At 37.9% G+C, this 23,090-nt stretch overlaps 1 protein-coding gene across 6 annotated transcripts in view; it reads left to right on the top strand.

Annotated features, from left to right (window-relative positions):
- foxp2 (forkhead box P2) overlaps positions 1-22,141 on the top strand; it is a 109,399-nt gene extending 87,258 nt beyond the window's left edge. For all 6 annotated transcript variants that reach the window (XM_051108399.1, XM_051108394.1, XM_051108397.1 and 3 more), the window contains 9 exons: positions 2,668-2,755; positions 6,516-6,599; positions 9,959-10,169; positions 10,642-10,718; positions 10,847-10,948; positions 12,760-12,881; positions 12,964-13,033; positions 13,666-13,877; positions 21,271-22,141. In XM_051108399.1, coding sequence (XP_050964356.1) covers positions 2,668-2,755; positions 6,516-6,599; positions 9,959-10,169; positions 10,642-10,718; positions 10,847-10,948; positions 12,760-12,881; positions 12,964-13,033; positions 13,666-13,877; positions 21,271-21,415 — 1,111 coding nt within the window. In that variant the 3' untranslated portion in view covers positions 21,416-22,141. The remainder of the gene's footprint in view (positions 1-2,667; positions 2,756-6,515; positions 6,600-9,958; positions 10,170-10,641; positions 10,719-10,846; positions 10,949-12,759; positions 12,882-12,963; positions 13,034-13,665; positions 13,878-21,270) is intronic.
- The last annotated feature ends 949 nt before the right edge of the window (positions 22,142-23,090 follow it).

Genomic DNA, 23,090 nt, shown 5'->3' with positions numbered 1-23,090 from the left:
AGTATTGTATTAACCCTACAGTTACCGCATTAAATATTATTTAAACCTATTGCTATAAAAATTTTTACGATAAATTTATATATATTTTATCTTAAATATACTTTATTTAAAAATTCTGACTTTTTTTCTCACAAATTCAGACTTTATAACTCAATTCTAAGGGGAAAAAAGCCAGAAGTGTGGGACATAAACTCCTATCCTGAGCCAAAGGGCAAAAGAGAGAATGACAAGTTTTTTTTCCTCATTAGAATTGTGAGATATAATCTTGGAATTGCAAGAATAAAGTCAGAATTTTGAAATATAAAATCAAATTTACCTTTTTTTTTTATTCTTTTGTTCCATGTCATTCATGTCACCAGATAGGCTCCGCCCACAGAAAACGTCATTAATGTTTCAGATCTGTAAGACTATCCCACTATCTAACGCCAGTTTCGTTGAATAACAGTGCTTATCAGTGACAAGCACTTGTAATATGCGGAGAATATTTTAAAAAAGACATCTAATCAATCTATAATCTTTTTAAATTGAACTATTTTGTACCGTATCTGTGTAATTCTCTAGCCGTAAAGGCTATCTCTCCAGGGTTTTCTGCAATCATGATGCATGCATCCAAATGTTTACAAACTTATAATTGGTCTGTTGGTACTTTGTCACAATTTTGACTTCATAACAATTTCTTTCTTTTATTAATTGTAAATATATCTTACAACTTTGACTATATTTCCCTATTTAATTATTTTTTCACATAATTTCAACTTTATATATCACATTTTTGACTTTTATTAGTTGTTTTTTTTTACTTAAAATTGTTACTTTATCTCATTTGTTTCTGTTATTATATTTTAATAATTTTTTTTTTTTTACATAATTGGGACTTAGTGTTTCACAACTGTGACTTTGTATCTCACAGTTGCGACTTGCCATTGTGATTTTCTTTTTTTAGGTCATATTTTTCCACATATTTATATATGCGACTCTTTGTCTCAAAGTTCAGACTTCATGTCTCAGACTTTCATGACATTCTCATAACTGCTTAAATATCTTGCAGTTATGTCTATTTCTAATAATTGTGACTCTTTATCTCCAAACAAGCATAAAGAACCTAGTATTTAAACAATTGCATTTATTTTATTTACTCTCAGAGAAGGAAACAGGCTTCCATTAGAGAAGAAAACTTCACGTTCCTAAAAGAAACAAGAAAAAGAGATTAAGATCTAGATGGTCACTAATGAGAAACGGGGCGTGCGAGATAAGATGTTATTTAGCGAGCTACCTGTCGGGACGGCAGAACTAGCCAGTCGTGGCTTTTGAAGCAGCTGTAATTTATGACATCCACCATACATCAAGTGCATAAGATAGCATTATGAGCATTGAAATGAAAAGGGTATTTGCAGCATTAGTTCCCTGCGAGGGACCTGATTACATGATTAATGAAATGCCCCTTTGCATGCGCATTCTGAAACAGCAATTAGGCACGGGGCCGGAGAAAGGCACCGACTCTCCAGTCATCCTAGGCTTTTTTTTTTTTTTTTTCCCTTCTTCTTCTGTTCAATGCTATCTCACTCTTGATTTATAATGGAGAATATCTGAGCATTAGACCTGAAACGGTTACAATAGCAAAAGCGGGCGTGATGGAATGAAATAATTTTAAATGGGCACGGGCGTAATTGAAAGGTAGCGGCGGCCATTGTGTTCTCAAATGTCCTCTGCTTTGATTGGCGTGTTTGAGGAGGATTATGAATACGTTGTTATTTTGCGTTTTGCACATAAACAATAGCTTGCGCTATGAATAGAGAATGAATAGAGAAAATGCTTAGTAGTGTTAAAACTAGCTCGGTGTGGGTGGGTGTGTGTTTGCGCGCGAGTGTGTGTGCGCAATTTAAGCTCACACTAATGCACTGGAGGTTGTACTGTAAATGATCATTGAAGGGTCTGCAAGCTAACCTATAATTACAGGAAAGAGAGTGGCAGCATTGGCATTTCACAAGCATGTCTTCTAAAAGAGCGCTTTGTGGGTTTGTCACCAATGATAATTTAGATAGAGGCTCATTACCGAACATCACAACACTTTTAAAAACCTTTTCGCCTCCGTGCGTTCGCCGGGAATAAAGGTCTATTTTAATGGCGGGCTTCTTTTGTGTCCTGCAGACAAAATCCAATCAAGGAAAACCGCCATTGACTGCTTCTGCAGTCTGAAGTGGGTTTTTTTCCCCCCCTGCGTAATATTCTAATGAAAGGATGAGTAGATACATTTAATATGTCGGCGGAATAATGCACTCTCCGTAGGAGGCGCTTTTTAAACGTTACTCGAGTTAAATTGCATTTATTGTATTTATTTCTTGATAAATGTAGAAGACAAAACCTCTGCGCGAGGCCTTTTGTACGCCAACATCCCTCATAAGCCGTTGTGTTCTGAGCGCTGCCTCTCATTCGCATGACAGTCGCGCTATTGTGATGTTAAACACCGGCTTTCAGCGAGCGCGGGACACACTTGTTAGATGGCGGCGGCTTGTTAAAAGCTAATGGGCTGGACGTCCTGTAATCCAGAAATCATATTCATCAACAACAGTGGTAGTTGATCAACAGCAACCGTCTATTATTAGTTCAGCCTGTGTGTGTGTCTGTGTGAGGGTTGGTTTCTCATCTGTTTCTCCTATTTGCCTGCAGGCACCTTAACAATGAACACGCTCTGGACGACAGGAGTACCGCCCAGTGCCGAGTACAGATGCAGGTGGTACAACAGCTAGAGATACAGGTACAGTAGACACATGAATACAAGCATATGCACATTTTAAAGAAACCGTTCACCTGGAAATGACAAGTCTGGGATCATTTACACACCCTTATTACATTCGAACCTGATGGAATGAAAGTCAATTTGGTTTAGTGATTGTTTGGACCCCATTGACTTTCATTGTATGGTCACTTATGTTTCACACAAGAAAATCAAGTTTTAGAATAATAAGAGGGTGAGTAAATGAAAGAATTGACCTAATGATATTTGGCATAAAAAAGAAAAATCGATAATTTTGACCCATGCATTGTATTTTTGGCTATTGCTACAAATATACCTGTGCTACTTATGACTGTTTTTGTGGTCCAGGGTTACATATATGCATTTAAAGAAAGAGTTCACCTAAAATTGACTAGTCTGCAATCATTTGCACACCCTCATGTCATTCAAATCTGTATGACTGATGTTTGAAAATGGGTTTGAAAAATGTTTTGTTGTCCATACAATGAAAGTCAATTTTGGTTCAGTGATAGTTTGTACCCTATTGACTTTCATTGCATGGACACATTTACGTTTCACACAAGAAAATCATACAGATTTAGAATGAGAGGGTGAGTAAATGACAAAATTGACATTTTTGGGTGAACTATCACTTTAAAGACAACATAAAATGGCATTCACAATGACTGATTTCTCTACAAATTGAAAATGTTGCATTATCAAAACTTGGCTTTACCTAGCTTGTGTACGTACTTATACTTGAAACTTAACATTGCATATGGATGAAAACATCTGCTAAATGAATAAATGTAAGCACTGGCAGATTGCAACCAGGACAATCTGCTCATCCAGTTTAAAAAACATGTTTGAAAACAAGATATTAGATATTAGTCCTTAATTTAGAGCAAGACTGGATTTTTTGCACCAAGTGTGAAAAGTGAATGTTCAGTACCAGGTTTTGCTTGCTTTTATTTTCATGTTGTCTTTAACACACACTTGTTCAACTGTTTTTTTGCAGCATAACACCAAACATTTTGTTAATTAGCTTGTTGCCATAAAAAACTTGTGGCGCATAAAGTGTAAAAACGCACAAGGGACACCTTGAGCAAATCCATCCCAACAAAGGTGAAAACCATCACAGGCCTTTATAATTGAATCATGGTTTGTGCTTATTTTCTATCCCGTCCAATTAATATGCGCGCATCTGGGCTGGACTGTGTTAATTAAATACACTTTGCACCTGAAGGAACCTCTAAAGAGAGCCACTATTTTCAGTAGCTGGAGCGTGACCTTATTAAGGTGTCACGCTGGCGAGATAATGAGAGCAGTGATTGAGGGATGCTATTACTCAGCTCTGCGGCCATCTCTCCCGCCAGTTAACGCTCTGTCCTTTGCCTCACACCTCCCAGTGCATCATGGGATGCGGCGCACGGGGTTGAAATCCATCTTTCTTCTGTTAATTTCAAATAAATAACCGCTTGCAGAATAATTGCGGCCTGTGCTTGTTTTTTTTATGTAAATCTAGCCGTTCCCTCGCGTTTGTGCACGCAAAGAGCCGCTTTGCCTTTGTAGTGCGGATTGCTTTCTGACCGTGGCTCCTCTAAGCCTTCGTGATGCCCATCTGAATGCAAGCCAAGCGTTCCCCTCAACCTTTAAAGGTTTTTACGCTCGGCAAAACCCTTCCTATTTATTTGTTGGGCTCTTGAAACAGAACAATGAATAATTCTTGTTTATATGTAAAATAACAGACGGACATCACGATTTCTCTCTTGACTTGTTCTCTTGTTCGCTGATACCACAAAGCCGGCGTGCTTACACTGTGACCAATTACAGCAGCGCTGCTGTTTTCTGTCCTTCTGGGCTTTTTTCCACTCCTTTTTGCACTCCGTCAGTGGTAATGAGGCCCGGTTCAGAGCTCGAATGCCGGCTCACCGGCGGAGTTCAAGACGGTGCGCCGTGCGGGCCGGTCCCTGTCACTCTCCGTGAGTTAGATTGATGATAACAGATCGCCGGGGCACTAACTGGACCTCGGAGGACCCGGGAGGAGGCAGGGAGGCGGGACTGACTGGCACTCTGTTTGCGGGACCCCTTCACCTCTCGGCAGCTGCTAGATCCACTCCAGCCCTAACAGTGTCCACAGGACTTTGAGTCGCCGACCAGGACCCTCTAATTTATGGCCTGAGTAGCTTGTTACTGTCAGAGCTTTGCTGACCTAAATTCTGCTATTGACAAAAAGATGAAGTGCTATTTGTTTTCCGTGACCTCCGAGCACCACCTTCAGCTCTCCATCACCGCACCATGAGGAATGGTTCTCTTATCCTTGCTTTAATCTGCCTCTCTCTCACTCTCAGTGGTTCTCGACTGGTTTTGCTTCAGAACCCAAGGACATCAAGTGTCCAACGCTGTACAAAACTCTTTCCTATCATCTAACAGTAACAGAAACGTCGTACATAAAGGGAATCACTTTGCAGTAAGGTTGCATACCTGAACTTTTATGTCATTTATTTATCATTTAATGTGAATTTTCACACATAGTAATATATTTTAAATTTTAAGAATTAATATTTACCTTGATTAATACATGGTCCAATAAAGCAATAAACCCCAAGAAGGTTTACAGTGAATTTATAACAGCTAAGGGGCGTTGTTAGGCATGACATGAACCGGAGTGCCTAAAACCCCCTTAGCTGTTATAAATTCACTGTAAACCACGGCTTCATGAGGCTTATTGCGGCCATTCATATACATAGTAAGGTTTCACAAAATAAAACCGAGCAATTAAAGTGTAATGATACTAATACAAACATTATTCATCCGCCAAACAATGTAGTTCCTCAGAAACAGTTGTGGTTGCAACAAAAGTATATTTGCTAACTTGATGGCAAATGCTCAGACTCTTCTCCGCTCCTCAAACATACAAAAACATTAGTCTTTATAGACAGTGTTTCTTGAGTTAACGCTGTATTTATTCAATCATCAGTTCATTAGACAACCTGTTCCGAAAAGATGCCTAATGCATTATTATATGGTAACAGTGATTAATATTGCACCTTAAACATGCACCTTTGTTTATGTTTGTGTGTTGCTCGGCAACCACTTTGTTGCAACAACAACCGTTTCTTAAGAACTACTTTGTTTGGCGGAATATCATTACACTTTAGTTGCTCTGTTTTATTTTGTGAAACTTTACTACGTATATGGAATAACAGTTTTATAAAAGCATTAAGCCCCGTGAAGCTGTGGTTTACAGTGAATTTATAACAACTTCGCTTCGCGTTGTGCCTAACAATGCTTCTTAGCTGTTATAAATTCACTGTAAACCACGGCTTCTTGGGGCTTATTGCTTTAATTTAGTTTAAATGCACAAAAAAGACAAATGTGACAGGTGAATTTGTTTTGAAATAGTTGTTAAAGAAGATATGATGTGTTTTCCTCTCCTTTTTAAAAGCCTGCATTGTTCTATCCTAATTATACTCAAGTGCATGGTTAATTTTTTATTTGCATTTAGAATTGTTGTTTTGCAGCAAGTCCATGACCACATGGCCTCCAGCTATTTTTTGGGTCACAGCCTGCCGGTTGTGAACCGCTGCTTTATGTCTACGTCTGTGAGGCGAGCTTAAGGAAGCCGGTCCGGCCGTATGCAGGATTTATTACAAGCAGACAAGCTTGATAACAAGATGTATTACTGTGGTAGTCTGGGGAAAATCACTCATTTCTAAAACCGGCCTGTTTTCTTTTTTTTTCTCTCTCTCTCTCTCCCCCACCCTCTTTCCGCTAACAGCTTTCTAAAGAACGTGAGCGTCTTCAGGCGATGATGGCACACTTGCACATGAGGCCCTCAGAGCCCAAACCATCACCAAAACCGGTGAGTGCATATTGGTACGCGTACAGTAAACAGGACTCGGATGGTAAATGAGCTCTCTAAACACGGTTGGAGGATGAGAGGAGAATGGGATTTGTAATGCCTGCTTTCTTGGGACCCTATCAGGACCGAGAGAGCATTAAATCATACACCCGATCTCAGCCAAAAATCGTAGAGCCATTACACTCTGATGGCTTTAGCACGGCAAACAACCTGTTGGCCGGTAAAAGCTGTTTAGCGCCGCGACCGCAGGCGCACTTAAAGTAGGGGGGGAAGACGTTTCGTTTCAGAAAACAAACAGTTTGAAATGATAGAAGGAAACTGCGAGAAGATGATCTGTGCAGAAATAACCCGTAATCTGTAAACATTCAGAGATATAGCTGTGTATTTGGAGAAAAATGGAGCTGTATATGAACACGGCCCATCCGTCTGGAGACAAAAAACATCCAATTTCACATTCTTAACCGTTAATCAACAGCGAAATATAAAAGACACAGAGTGTTGTGCTGGAAATTAAAGTGTTTACAAAAGAGAGTAGGCTGTGATAAATATTATTTATTGGAATTATTTATTAGCTATTCAATATTTTGCGGGGGAAAACATTGTTAGCGTGTTGCCGCCGCTTAGCAAGTAGCTAATTTCCCCAGCATAATTTTTTCTCATCACCTCCCACCGTATAAAGCAGATAATCACAAGACAGAATAATTATCCTGTAAATCCATCAGGAATCGACTGCTCACCTCTGTCGATTTATTATTCAGGGCTTTTTTTTCGTTTTCATCCTCAGAACTCCAGCAGCTCGGTGAAATCGACTCTAATAAAAAACGTTCAGCCTATAATCCACGAGCGCATATGAATGAATAATATTAATGAAGTATTACATTACATAAACCGCACATGAAAGGACTGCTAATTGCATTTGATGATGAGCAATTAATGGCGAGTTCTTAAATAATCAGCGAGGGTCTGCGTTTTTTTTTTTTCGGCTCATTCCTTTTTGTCTTAGTGCAAGTCTCGCGCAAATGCTTTAACGTTATCGCTTTCGCAGGTACAAAAGAGAACACGTGTATCCTACCCGGAAAAAAAGGGATGCTACAGATAATATGACGGTACTTTCACGCCCTCGTACACACAGGGCCGACGGAGAACCGTCCCACACATTTGATAAATATTAATAGTGCGAATTTATTAGCAGGACAAAATGAGCACCGGCAAACCCTCAACCGCTATCAGTAGCCCAACACAAGGTGCTGGTACACTGTTATACGACCCCATTTAAACTCTGAATGGCACTTCATTAAATGTTACCTTTTGGCCATGCCATGGATGGCTGAAAATCAAAGTTACCAAGGCTGCTAGTCCTGAATAATGAGGGGCTCTTTTTTTCCCAACCCCTTCCCTTCCTCTCAGCCAACCTTGAATATATATTCAGATGAGCAGCGGTAGTAAAGGGCTGATCCCTGTGTCTCATTCACTCCTGCTCAGTTAAGCTTTAATAAATTCCATTTTGCAAACACCGGATTGTATGCCTGCAAACATGTTACGCTTGTTGCCGTAACCAGGTGAGGAGAGGGGAGGAAAATCTTGTCTTAACATTTTAAATATACATGCGGCACACTCTCTATCTGCTTCCCCGCTCTCTCAGTACTGATAGGATTTATTATCAAGTGCTTTTTTGCAATGTTTGACAGTGTATCAGAACCTTTTTAGATGAGTAGTGTGTAATTACGGCCTGATGTGGTGGTTTGGCCGCAATAAGAAAGATATTAAGAGAGACAATCCTCAAATCTGGTGCCATGACCCGGCCCCTGACGACGTATTATACACATCAAACTGCATTTTTGCAAGCAAGGACAAAGATGGGAATACAAATAACAATTGATTTACATCTCATATAACAAAGCTAGTTTTTGTTTGGAGTGGGGAGGCGGGCTTTGTAACAGTGGACCCCCCCATCAAATTTGAATTCTAAATTTAATTTCTGAATTCTGAATTCTTGAATTTTTAATTTGAATTCAAATTTAAAATGAAACAATTTGTTTGTGTGTAAAATGTAATCTTTTATTTTATATAAAAAATCTAAATCAAATGAAATTGGAATTCAAATGAAAAATGAAAATATTTGTTGTAGAAAGTATAAGTTTTTGTTTTATTTTAAACAAAAAAATTCTAGATCAAATTAAAATGCAAAATTAAACAGAATATCTGTTGTAGAAAATTTAAGCTTCTATTTTATTTTAAACAAAAAATTTGAATTCAAATGCAAAATGAAACAATTTTTGTTGTAGAAAATGTAAATTTTATTTTATTTTAAACAAAACAAATCAAAATAAAATAAAATGAAATTTAGATTCAAATTCAGAATGAATCAGAATATTTAATTCTTTTATTTTATTGTTTTATTTTTTATAATGTGTGACAATTAATTGTTCATAATAAGACCAGGAACACGTTTATTTTATTTCATAAGGAAGATGTTTAGAAGTAATAGGGGTCGATTCTGATTGCATATTGACTTTAAGACACAAGTATTTACTTAGCATGTGATGTAATGTCAAAAACATAACCGTTTACCCTTTTCCTAAGACGTCCCTCTGGTAGACAACGCGTCTCTGTCATTAATTTCCTTTCAAGGTCTTAGTTCCAGTCGTTAGCCAGCATACAACATTCCCCTAGAGGAGTCATTGATTTCTTGCGGAGTGGTATAGCGCGTGCCACTCTCTGTGTTGGCATTATCTCATTATCGTTAAGTGGAGCTGTAATTGTCTATAGAGCAGCCGCCTGAGAATAGCCGGCTTGACATTTCATTGTATTTATCAACACGTGCCACAAACGGTTGTTGATGTCCAACCGGCGCTCGTTGGACCGGAATTCCGCTTGCCAGTTCGCAATTAAGGCAATTTGGTTTGAATATGTAATGATGTCATTACCATTCGAAGGAATTAACAGTGAGGCTAAAGGTCAGGGTGGAATTTTCCACTCGGGTGAAGTTGGGATACAAAAACAGTGGATATTGATTTAAAAAAAAAAACTGACACTGTTTGGGTGGTAAGACAGGAAGAGAGTGAGACGGATCAGTAGCGAGGCACCAGGTTATGGCAGGAAGCCAGGTGATGTGTGTAAGTGCGTGTGTGTGTGTTTTGCATCCAGGGAGCTCTTATGGGATAGAGATGGGCCGGGATAACTCACAGCCTGATCATTAGATAATCTTTAACAGCGTGCTCTAATTAGAATTCTTATGATACAATTTCATCCTGTAATTAGTGCAGATTGGCTGCTTCCTCCTTTGCTTATTAGGGGAAACACAGCTGTAGGAATGAGCCAGCACTCGTTTCAAACCCTCTCTTTCTCTCTCTCTACAGCTGAATCTCGTCTCCAGCGTCACCATGTCAAAGAACCTCCCGTCCGTCTCGCCTCCCAACTTACCTCAGACGCCCACCACGCCCACCGCTCCAGTCACGCCCCTTTCCCAGATGCCCCAGGTGCCCAACGTACTCAGTCCCGCCAACGTGCCCAGCATGGGCGCCATGCGCAGACGCCACACCGACAAATACTCCATGACCTTGTCCTCAGGTTTGTGGAGGGTTTTTTTTTATGCAAATGTGGCTCAAATCAAATCATCAATATTCAATGTATTTTAATTACAGGCAAATATAAAACGATGCAATATTCAAGAAGGCGACGCATGTAAAAACATCCTGTTTGATGTTTGTATTTACTGGTCTTCCGCAAGTGTTGGAGCAGCGGGGAAGGCATGAATTATTCAAACACATACAAAATATCGACGCGGGCTCTAATTTCACGAGCGTGTTAATGTTTAAGATTTCTCCAGAGAGAGATTAATTAAAAATGTATTTAGTTGGACATGCAAAATGCTGATTTGAAGTGTCCCCCCCACCCCCTAACTCTCCCCTCGTTTTAATTTGATAAAATCCTGAATGAATTCCTGGCGGAGACACGTTTAGCAATTATCCCAGGTGGCGACACTTGGGTTTATTTATTTATTTTTGCATTTATCTTACCGTTTCTTTATTTTTCTCCGCAGAGATCGCCCCAAACTACGAGTTTTACAAGAACGCCGACGTCAGGCCGCCGTTTACTTATGCAACCCTCATCAGGCAGGTGAGTGGGAAATAAATTAGCTTTAGCCTGATTAGATTGTAATTAATTGCTGCTTGAATTAAATCTGGGTGAGAGCGCCTCGACGCACTCCAGTCTCTAACGCGCCGCTTAATGGCATCTCTTCGCAGGCTATCATGGAGTCAAATGAAATGCAGCTAACGCTCAACGAAATCTACAGCTGGTTCACGCGGACCTTCGCCTACTTCAGACGCAACGCCGCCACCTGGAAGGTAAACGGACGAATTCTCTCTTTATCTCGCTCTCTCTGTGACAAGTGAAAGAATAATTCAGCCTCTGATATCGTTTTCTAATTTGGTGCAATTAATAGCCGAGTCTTGACGGGGAGGTGTGCGCTCTGACGCGCTAATTACTAACCAGCCACTCAATCATCAGCACCTTTTGTTAGACGTGGCGTATTACTGCTTTCTCAGTGTCTCCTTTTCATTTGTTCTCCCTCCCCACCCTGCATATTATTGGTTAATTAGTTTGAAAGATGGCTGTTTGCCTTGTAGACGCACTCCGCTACATCCCTTTTCTTGTTGTTGTTGATGTCGGCCAGGGCTATAACTCACGCGGCGAGACAAAAAGCGGAACAAGACAAATGGAGAGAGAGGTTAAGACCCGCTTGCCTCTGAAGCGCTAATGCCCCTGTCATCCAGGAAACGCACTTTATTTCCCAGTACAAAAGGCCTCATTTGTATCTCTGTCCCAACAAATACATTGTCAGGCGGGGATAAAAAGAAAAGGAGGATACAATAAAAACCATCCGCTATTTTTAGACAGGAGAGCGCGGCACGCGTCGATAAGACGCACGGCCGCTTTTCCCCTTTCTATTTTAACTCAGACGCAGGTCCTCTCAAAGGTTTCTCCGGCTCTCATCAGCATGCGAGGCATTTCCCAGCACTAGATTTAGCAAAGTGAATTAATTTGGATTTGGCTTGCTAATGATGCTGGTGTATGATTACAGCTCCACAAGGGTGTGCAATAGCTCCCCGTACAGATGCATGCTGGGCCACGACTCATTTACTGCCGGAGCGTGTGTTTGGAGATGCGTATGCATCCCTGTTTCCAGCTTCTGTCCTTATCAACTCAATATTTTAATCTGGTCCCAACTGGAACAAAGAGGCAAAGCAGGGGCTTTCGGCATATTCGGGTCCCTCCTTTTACAATAGCGGAGCAGGAATTTCCATTCGGAGCCTCCCTGCTCTTTTGTGAGGGCCCGGGCAGGGCCGGCTGGTGACGGGCTTGTCATTTGATTAACAGAGAGAATTTTTAAAAAGGAATGAAAGGTGATTTAATATCTGCGCTTGGTCTCATCAGCTCAGCTTGGGGATCGAGCTCTCAGCCCCGCCAGCTTATTAGTTATAACTATATAGCATGCATAATAAAACTGCTCATTTGCTCATTAATATTAAAATTATCATATTCAGAGCCATGGGCATTAAGATCAATCAAATCCTGGGATTTTCAGGTCAGATGCGAGATCTGCTTATGAGGGGTTTTTTTTTATATTCCTCTCTCTCCCTTTTCTTAGAGCAAAAAAACACCCGCCCCTCAAATAAAACATGAAAAAAATGTAATATGAGCAAAGGTTATTATTTGGCTTCGTTGCTACATGTTCTAATTAGATTCTTTTATGGCGACGCCATATTTCTTTATTTTTTATGCATGCTTCTTGATTATGAAAGAGTGTTTATGGGTCATTTTGAAAAATTTTTGAATTGTAATTGCTTTTTTTTTTTCTTGTCCTTTTCTACATTTTCTTACTTGTTATAGCCTTTAATTTTTAAATAACTGCGGTAATTTAAATAACTGACATGATTTAAGTTTTTGTTTTAATCTACAATAACGTTACATCAACAATAGTGTTCAGCAGATAGGCTTTGATATCATTGGTTAATGTTTTTTGTTTTTAAAAAAATACACCTTTTTTTTTTTTTATTTTTTTTTTTAAGAAGAAGAAAATGCATTGATAAACAATGCACACTAATACGTTTATTGAAGTAAATGCACTCATTTTTGTATTTTCAATGTTTTACAGAACGCAGTGCGACACAACCTCAGCCTGCACAAGTGTTTCGTCCGGGTGGAGAACGTGAAGGGCGCAGTGTGGACCGTGGACGAAATGGAATATCAGAAACGCAGATCTCAAAAGATAACAGGGTACGCATGCACACAAACACAGTCTAAATGTCTTTTAGATGCTCTCACAGTTATATACTTAAACATTCGTCTTGTTGATCAGGAGCCCGACGCTGGTCAAGAACCTGCCATCCAGTCTGGGTTATGGGGCGGCTCTCAACGCCAGCTTACAGGTAACGTGTGTGTGTGTGTGTGTGTGTGTGTGTGTGTGTGTGTGTGTGAGAGAGAGGTTGGCACAGGCAGTGAGAGTCTAGAAGGACACCGTGTGGTAGAGGCAGGTACCTTCTCTGCCAGCCTGGCCTCAGATTGATAGCAGCCTGTGCAAATGCGAGGGCATAATCATTAATATTTATCCAAACTGTCATAAATGATTTGGCTTCGCGGTGTCGGCCAGCGAGGTGCTCGTGGCAAAAACTTTAAAATTTAATTACTGTATATAACTTTAATGTGCAGGAGGCAAAAATGTCAGGAGTCTTTTTTCTTTGACTGTTTTGAGGTAAAGTTTTGGATGGTTTCATTATCATGTGGATGCTTGGGCTTTCTTCATTCGCTGTTCATTTGAGGCCTGTCTTGTAAGGCGAAGAGATTGTTTTTGCAACTTGGAAACTTTCCCGTTGTTTTTTTCCCTGCCACTTTGTGGCAGTTCTCATCTGTTTTTATCATACTGATTCTTCAGCAATAAATCGGAAGTAAAAGAGGAGATAATCTCGAACGAGCTGGAAGCCGTGCGCCGTGACATGCCGACTGCTGAAAAGGCTTGAAAATGCTTGAGTATAACTATTCCCTCTCTCGCTTTCTCTCGTAGGCTGCGTTGGCGGAGACCTCTTTGCCGTTGCTGGGTAATCCAGGCTTGATGAATAGCGCGTCAGGTATGATGGGGGCGAGTCCTCCAGGACTGTTGAGCGGCAGCCCGACCGGCCTATTACAGGGCACCACGCATGAAGATCTCAACGGCACGCTAGATCACCTGGACACTAACGGACACAGCAGTCCCGGATACTCCCCACAGACCCACCTGTGAGTTCACATAAACACATTCACGTGCATTTAGACATCTATAATGTGACGTATTTACAAAATATTCAGCAGGGCCTGATTTCATACAACAGGATTTGATTGGATCATGAAATATTGGCTATTTTATGGTGACAGGTGCTTCCACAACAGAATGACAGTGACAAGACACAGATAAAAAAAAAATAATAATAATAAATAAATAAATATATATTCGTTTTTTTATTTATTTTTTTATTCGTCAATTTTGATTTTATTTTGTATTTAAGATCCTAAAATAATGAACTGTTATAGAAATAAAATAGAAATTATTATTAATATTATTTATAAAAGAAATCTTTTATTCTTTAAGATTTTTAGCTCTGATTCTGCAGTTTATTCGCAGAGTATTCGCAAGGTTCCTAAATTGTTTAAATTAAATTCCTAAATCCTAATAAATTAATTCAGTTCACTAAACTTATTGTTTATCCAATTTCACTCTGTAATATGTCACTTTATGGACATAAATGGGTTGCAAACTGCTCGTTTATGTACATTTTGAGGGATGAGGTGCACTTAATACAGTTATTAATAAAATAATTATTTATTTGAAAATATTTACCTTACATATTAAGGATGAAGTTTTGATCATTATAGCAAAAAAGCTATTTTGTGAGCCACAAATCTGAATATTGTAGCAGTAATAAAATGAATTAATTATTAATATATTATTTATTTCTTAAAAAATGTGACCCTGGACCACAAAACCAGTCATAAAGGTTTTTAAAGCTGAATAAATAAGCTTATTTGACAACTATTTGAAAATCTGAAATCTGAGGGTGCAAAAAAATCAAAATGTTGAGAAAATCCACTTTAAAGTGGTCCAAATTAAGTTCTTAGCAATGCATATTACTAATCAAAAATTAAGCTTTGATATATTTACGGCAGGAAATTTGCCAAATATCTTCATGGAACATGATCTTTATTTAATATCCTAATTTTTGGGGGCATAAAAGAAAAAAAAAAAGATAATTTTGACCCATACAATGTATTTTTGGCTATTGCTACAAATATACCTGTATTGCTTAAGACTGATTTTTTGATCCAGGGTCACAAATATGGTCTTTTTTTGTCAGATTTTCAGCATTAAACCAGGAGTGGTGTAAATATTCACATGGTTCCTAAATTACATTTAAATTACATATGCATACAAAAAAAAATCATGTAGACCTGAAGGTTAAGTGTACATTTGGTTCTTGGATTACAGCTCTTACCTATAAATAGGTAAGAAGTGCAGGCTGCCATAATTATAGATTCCCTTGTAATTACCCCACTGTCCGCATCGCAGAGGTTTAGATGTTATATTTTATGCAAGACCGTTCCTATTAATATTTAGCAGCTAACTATATCATTAATTACTTTAAAATCTTTGCCTTTCCATCTTTTTTAATGGCTCACAGAGAGAAAGAAGGAGACAGAGAGAGAGAGCACAGGCTGATGAAAGATTAATGCGGTGCCGGTCGGAGGAATGGTGATACAGAACATGTGCTCGCCCTAATCAGTGATGTCACTCATGCTGGATGGCTGTGTTTACCCAGCCAAAGATAGTAGCACGAGCGTTAAGGGCAGCGGGAAGTGTGTCGTACGCCGTCAGACCCGCGCACACACACGTTTTATACGTTTCGAGTTGCTAATGCTAACCCAAAGACCCTATTAGCTAAAAAAATACACTGCAAGCTCTGGAAATGTGTGTTAATAGGAGTGTGTTTGATTCAGAAGTGGGACAGTAGTGTGAAGTGGGCCAAATCCGAGATCCAGACAGAATCCCAGTGTATTCACTCCCTCAGGTTATTTAACTTTTAATAGCAGACAGTTAAGTCTGGTGTTTTTTAGACCCGTCTCTCTCTCTTTCTGCCTGTCCGTCTGTCATATTTTCTCTCTTTCTGGCTGAAGCGTTAAGACATAAATGCTCAGTAAAGGTGAAATCTTTGTTACATGACCTCTACACGCCCAAAATGGAAGAAATATGTTTTGAGAGTGGCTTTTTCTGGGATGCATTTAATAATGAAGAGGACAACACATTCGCATTTTGTCTCTTGAGAAACAGAACAGTTTGACTAACCTTTCTCTGAACATGTTGCATTAATGGCACCAGTCAGACTAGATGTGTGTGTATGAGCATGTGTATGATTTTTGACGTTTTGTTATCAGTATCTGGTTTAGAAGAGAACAATTTAATGCTTTTATGTCAGCAAATACAGTATGATCAAATGAAAGTTTCTTCGATATAATAAAAAATGTAAATATTTATTTTTAATGCAGTTTTTATCAAGTGAATTCTCAATAGATAAAGTTAAGTACAATTTAAATTTTCTAATTTTTTAACCATTGTTTACTCTGAAATATGTCATAATATGGAAGTAAATTTGTGCCAAAAAGAAAAATTAGAGAGAACAAATAAAAATATTTATAATTTATAATTATATGTGCTGCAGCTGACCAATCAGAATCAAGTATTTCAGAGACTCATGTAATAAAACATTTAGACACTGTCATAATATGGAAATATGTCATTTTATGGATTTTTTTTTTTTGTGCCAAAAAAAAAAAAAAATCTATATTTATATTTATAATTTTTAATTATATATGCTGCTACTGACTAATCAGAATCAAGCATTTCAGAGGCACATGTAATGAAACTTTTTGAACACTTTTAAACCAACACGTTTTGCACAAACATGTTTGAAATTGGTAGTGTTTGCAGTCATAGTCGTCTTTACTCAAGCGCTGTGCCAATGTCTGCACACGCACATACACACACAGGGAGACTGGCACAGACTCCGGCTCCAGATTTTCTCATGCCAGCCTCTCATTAAACACAAAATGACTCATCCTGACATCTTAATACAGTGGAGAAGGGACGGCAAGGACTAATCATTTCTCTCTTCCTCTCTCCTTCCTCCTCCGACCTCACAAGCATGCCGCTGATTTATAATTAATGCAAATGAAAGCTGTAAGCCATGCTTCTTCACATTAGGAGTAAAGGCCTGTGTCGAGCTTAATGGCCAGTGGAACGTCAGACCGACCGGGATCATTTGTCTCGCCGTAATATCTTTAAGTATATCTGTTTGTTATTGTACGATAAATGTGGCCAGCCGAACGTTAGGTGAGGGTTGATGGTCAACAGTGTCTTTTATGGCCTCATTAAACATGACAAAAGAGATGTTTACTAACATTACAGCTTCATTTTTATGGCTGTAGCACCAGTAAAATGATAAAAAGTGATAAAAAAAATACAGCAAATTACAAAGATAGAAATCTTGTTAATCACAAGTGAATATACTAATGAGAGAAAGACGTGATTGAACATTTTCAGTCAAATTAACACTGTTTGAAGACAAGAGCATGATCATTTGTGAGCCTGGACAACAAAACCATTCTGAGGTAGCATGGGAATATTTGTAGCAATAGCCAAAACTACATTGCATGGGTCAAAATGATATTTTTTTCTTTTATGCCAAAAATCATTAGGATATTAAGTAAAGATCATGTTCTAAGAAGATATTTTGTAAATTTGCTACCGTAAATATATCAAAACTTAACTTTTGATTAGTAATATGCATTGCTAAGAACTTCATTTGGACAACTTTAAAAGTGATTTTCTTAATATTTAGATTTGTTTTGGCCAAATATTGTCCCATCCTAACAAACCATACATCAATGAAAGCTTATTTATTGAGCTTTCAGATTATGCATAAATCTCAATTTTAAAAATTGACCTTTATGACTGGTTTTGTGGTCCAGGGTCACATTTTTGTTTATGTAAGTGTATATCAGTTTGTTATTGTACAATAAATGTGGCCGATAAAACGTTACCCTTTCTTTGATACTGAAATAGATTGTAGTATCAGAGAAATTATGAGAATGAACTTGCATGAATGAAAAAGTTTCAAAAATCACATACAATTACAAAAACTACATAACATTTTGGCAAAGACGTACAACTATGAAAAAGAAAAAAATAAATAAAATGACAAAACATTCTGCAATCTTAGGTGAATATACCAACAAGAGCAAAGCATGATGGAATATTCTCATCCAAAATTACATTTTTGGAAGACTAAAGCTTGATCAATTGTTTCTACGTAACATCTTTAGGTGTATTCAGTTTTTATTGTGTGATAAATGTGGCCAAAATATGTTTATGAACATTTTAGCATCATTATTATGCCTAAAATTACAAGAAAAAACTTTAACAATGAGCAGTGACAGTCAAAAATGTCTTTTATAGCACCATTTTGACAGAACTGATGATTGCAAACATTAAACCAATGTTTTTATGGCTAATATGCCAGTTAAATGATGAGAAATTACGATATGAATTCCATAAAGCTATGAAAACTATGTCAAATTAGTAAAAAGAACTAGTAATGGCCGATGGACATGCCAGCGCAAGCGTATCTTTACTCAAGATTACACTGTCTGGCGACCAGACGCCATTGTGCTTGAATTAATTGCTTTAATAAAGGAAGGAGAACTTTTTAATTCGCATTCACAGGTATTACTTGAGGGTGTGAAATATATCATTGTGGTGGTCCGGCGTAGTCGCCTCCCTTTCTCTCCGGCGCACGTAGCCGAGTACAGGAGACAGAAACATCCCGGCGCTTCCACATCTGAATATTAATCTATTTTGCTATAAATATTAAAGTAATCTGTACCTTTTAAAATTCTTTTCATATTCAAAGTTCCCCGTGCCATTGATGAGCGCGACCCAGGAGAGAGCAGCCAGACACGGCCTAATACAGAGACTGGTTGATAAGGATTCCTCTCTCTTTCCTCTCTCTCTCTCTCTCTCCAGTCCAGCGGGATTTCCTGATGCATCCGACGTGTCAGAAATAATTAGGTTTTGTCAGATTTATCATGGTAGCACAAACCTCTCTCCCTGCCAAGGGCCCGAGATCATGTTAAGCCTTGTTTGTGTATGACAGAGTTATTATTCTTGTTAGTAACCCTACTTCCGCCCTCTCTTCGGCATCTCGCCGCTCCTCGCCAAACCGTTCCGTGTTTTTTTACCCTCGTCCCTACATTTATTGACAGTCGGTAAAGATATTCATCCATTTGGAGTTAAAAACATGGATCATGGTGTCCGAGGCAACTGGCAGTCTGAAGTTGATTAATGGTGGAGTCTAGCTGCAGGTTGTCTCCTCACTTGAGAAGTGCCACCACGGCCCCTGCATATTAACGAAGGCCTGCACTTTCTATTAACAAGATAAAAAAAAAAAAAAAAAAGCTCCACTCTCCCCCCGCCCACCCAACAAACCCCCCCTCTTTGCTCCAGGGGCGAGAGGATGAGAAATTCTCCATTATTTATAATGGGGCTGCAGCTACTCCTTTTTTCCCTTTTAAATAGCAGGTGCCATCAGTAAACTTCTCAGCAGCGAGCATATTTTACTGTCAACGCTTTCGCGTTTCCACACGCGCTTCATTAATCGGGGTTTAATTGCTGTTAACGCTTCTTTTGCGACTTTGAAAACATCTTGAGTTAAAGGTGTCTCTGGTGCCGTGTTGAATGCTTGTATCTAATCTTTTTTGTGTGGTTGATGAGTTACACTTGGTTTTTACACTTTTCTTATTTCATTACAGATTTGTAATTAGATCTTAGATTTGCTTTTCTATAGGCTACGAAGCTTATAGGTACTTTTTTTTTTTTTTGACAGCTTCCTGAGATGCTTGATTCTGATTGGTCAGTCGATGCATTTTGCTGTCAGATAATTTTTGTGTAATGATGGCTCAAGTAAATACTGACAAGCACATTTCTGTATAGCTCTGCTACTTTTATCGCTCTTTCTTCTCATTTAATAATATAATTTAAACTTAAATCATATTTAATGTCCATTTATTTATTTAATAAGCAATAAGCAAACCTTTTTAGTGGTCATACAAGGTTCTGAATATCCCATTTATTTATTTATTTATTGTTATTTTATTAATGCTTTTTTAGGGGCAATAAGAATTTTAAAGAAATTAAATTTAATTCAGAAAAGATGTATTAAATGGATCAAATGCCAAATGACGTATTAAATGATCTTCTCCTTTAATAATATAATTTGAACATAAATCATATTTAATGTTTACTTATTTATTTATTTATTTAATAAGTAATAATCAAACCTCTTTCATGGTCATATAAGGTCCTGAGTGTCTTTATTTATTTATTTATTTATTTATTTATTTATTTATTTATTTTCATTTTATGTTATTTTTGTTATTTTATTTTTTTAGGCACATTAAGAACTTTAAAGAAATGAATACTTTAATTCAGAAAAGACGTATTAAATGGATCAAATGACGTATTAAATTATCTTCTCATTTAATAATATAATTTGAACTTAAATCATATTTAATGTCTATTTATTTATTTATTTAATAAGTAATAATCAAACCTCTTTCATGGTCATATAAGGTCCTGAATATCCTATTTATTTGTTTAATGTTATTTTTTATTTTATTTTTATTTATTATTATTTTAGGGGCAGGAAGGGAAGTAAGAATTTTAAAGAAATTAATACTTTAATCAAAAAAGACATATTAAATGGATCAAATGACATATCAAATGATCTTCTCATTTAATAATATAGTTTGATCTTAAATCATATTTAATGTCTATTTATTTATTTAATAAGTAATAAGCAAACCTCTTTAATGGTCATATAAGGTCCTGAAAATCCTATTTATTTATTTTCATTTTGTTATTTTGTTTATTATTATTATTATTGTTATTATTATTATTATTCATTTTATTTTTTTAGGGGCAGTAAGAATTATAAATTAATACTTAAGAACTTAAATCATATTTAATGTCCATTTATTTATTTACTAAGTAATAAGTGTGATATTGTGTAGTTAGATGGTTATTAGTGCAAAACAAACCTCTTTAATGGTCATATAAAGTCCTGAATATCCTGTTTGTTTTATTATTTATTATTACCGTTCAAAGGTTTAGGGTCAGTAAGAATTTCAAAGAAATTTATACTTTTATTTAGAAAAGATATATTAATCGTTTCAAAAGTGACAGTAAAGACTTTTATGATTCAAAAAATATATTTTGACTAAATGCTGTTCTTCTGAACTTTCTATTCATCAAAGAATCCTGAAAAAAAAAGTATCACAGTTGCACAAAAATATTAAGCAATATTAAACTCTTTTCAGCATTGATTATAAGAAATGCATTTTAAGCACCAAATCAGGATATTTTTACTGAAAACTGAAGTAATAATGCTGAAAATTCATCTTTGATCACAGAAATAAATTACATTTTCATATATATTAAATAAAAAATTGTTTTTACTTCATTTTTGATCAACATATTTGACCAGACCTTCTTCTAATTTGTGGCCAATTTTTTCCGCTTCCGCAGGCCTCCGATTCACGTCAAGGAGGAGCCACTAAACATGGACGACGAGGACTGTCCGATGTCATTGGTGACCACGGCCAATCACAGTCCCGAGCTGGATGATGACCGGGAGCTGGAGGAGGGCAACCTATCGGAGGACCTGGAATGACTATTTTGCCCCACCCCTTCGCCGGGGCTCTGGCTCTTTCAGGCCCCGCCCCTCAACTAATCCACAACCACCGCAAACGCAAAAAGACTGGACGCAGCAGGCGGGAGTATTTATTTAGCATGCATCTGGAGACTGGCCCGAAGAAAATCCATAGCGCAGATCTTTAGGGACCACAGATGGACAGACACGAGACGTCTGCTTTTTAAAAACAAACACGAAAGGAAGAACAAAAGGACAAGAATTCATTCGAATCGACTCGGCCACCTCACGCGACAAACACGAGGCTCACGGACCGAAAGAAAGACAGAAGCGAAAGACGGGAGCGAGTCCGTTTTGTAGAAAGCCAACGGCCACATATACTGCCAAAAAAAAGAAGTTTTAAGTTTGTGAATATCCAAGCCACAGTAGTCGTCGGTGTTAGATGCAATTGCTGGTTCAATTCAAGTTGTTGCTCTGTTCTTTTTTGCACATGAGTAGTATCAAAACTTAGTGTCACTGCCTGTATGTCGACAAAATTTTAAAAAGGAAAAAAAGCTGGTTTTTTTGTTGTCGTTGCTGTTCATTTGTTTTTGCCCCCACCATCACTGTCGTTTCGTTCGAGTCACGTTTGTGCCGCCACCAACTGTAAATGGCATTCGCATCAATAACGCAACCGAGGTGTCAAGACTGTTGCAGCCGTCCAAAAAAAAAAAAAAAAAAAAAAAAAAAAAAAAAAAAAAACACAAAGTAGGTCTCGAGTCTCACTAGCTCTGTTTCTGCTGAGAGGAAAAACACGCAAGAAAAAGATGCGTTTCTGCATACTCTTCTAGTCTCTTTACCTCCTTGTTCTAAAGCTTTGTCTACCTGCAAAGAGTCACAGGCAACAGCTAGAAACCAAAGCCAACACTATCAACGGCCAATAGCTTAGACAGAAGCCGCCAGACTCTTTGGTCAGTCTTCTGTGACTTTAACTAGTACAAAGAGAAGTTGTTTTGTTTCCACTAACTACCTTCGAATAACCTCTGGGATTGTCTCCTTTAGCCCTGTACAAAGAGTAAAATGATTTTGATGTAATTTGATCGACAGACGGAGCGCTCGCTCGGGCCGAGCGAGAGAGCAGCTATAAATGGATCACGACCAAAACAACCATTTGTGGAAGTGCAGAAAAGGTCACTTTTGTATTCCTTCTTTTTACTATGATTTGCGTAAGCCATCCTGTCATCGTTTTTACTAGTGAAATGTACTGTTCATTGTGACTGTCCGACGTGTCATGTCTTATATCCGTCGAGTTTCTTCAGAGCCGAAAGCGAAAATATAGTAACCAAACTTTAAGATATCTAGTGAAGCCAAAAAAGTCATGATTTCAAGTCGATATGAAATGATGTGGCTTGGTTATCTTGTAAAAGCAAACAACAGAGCCATGACGGGAGGAGGAGCGATCCTTTTCCAGCTGACGTTTGCTTTGCTCCATTGATTCAGACTCATTGTATAATTCATGGCTATATAGGATCATGGGAAGGTTTGTGGTTAGACCATGTATAAGTAGCAACCAGTTATTTGAGGTGAAACGCTTTGATGTGAACGTTGCTGATGTCATCGAGGAAAAGCGGTTGTTGCTTTAAAGTTTGCTTCTGTTTTCAGTCAAACCAAAGTTATACAGATTTCTGCCTCTTCTTATACAGCGGATGGAGATGAA

The sequence above is a fragment of the Labeo rohita genome, chromosome 4 (genome assembly GCF_022985175.1).
Source record: "Labeo rohita strain BAU-BD-2019 chromosome 4, IGBB_LRoh.1.0, whole genome shotgun sequence".
In the NCBI taxonomy this organism is placed as follows: Eukaryota; Metazoa; Chordata; class Actinopteri; order Cypriniformes; family Cyprinidae; genus Labeo; species Labeo rohita.
The sequence above is the reverse complement of the archived record's forward strand: the minus strand, read 5'-3'. Positions and strand labels throughout refer to the sequence as shown.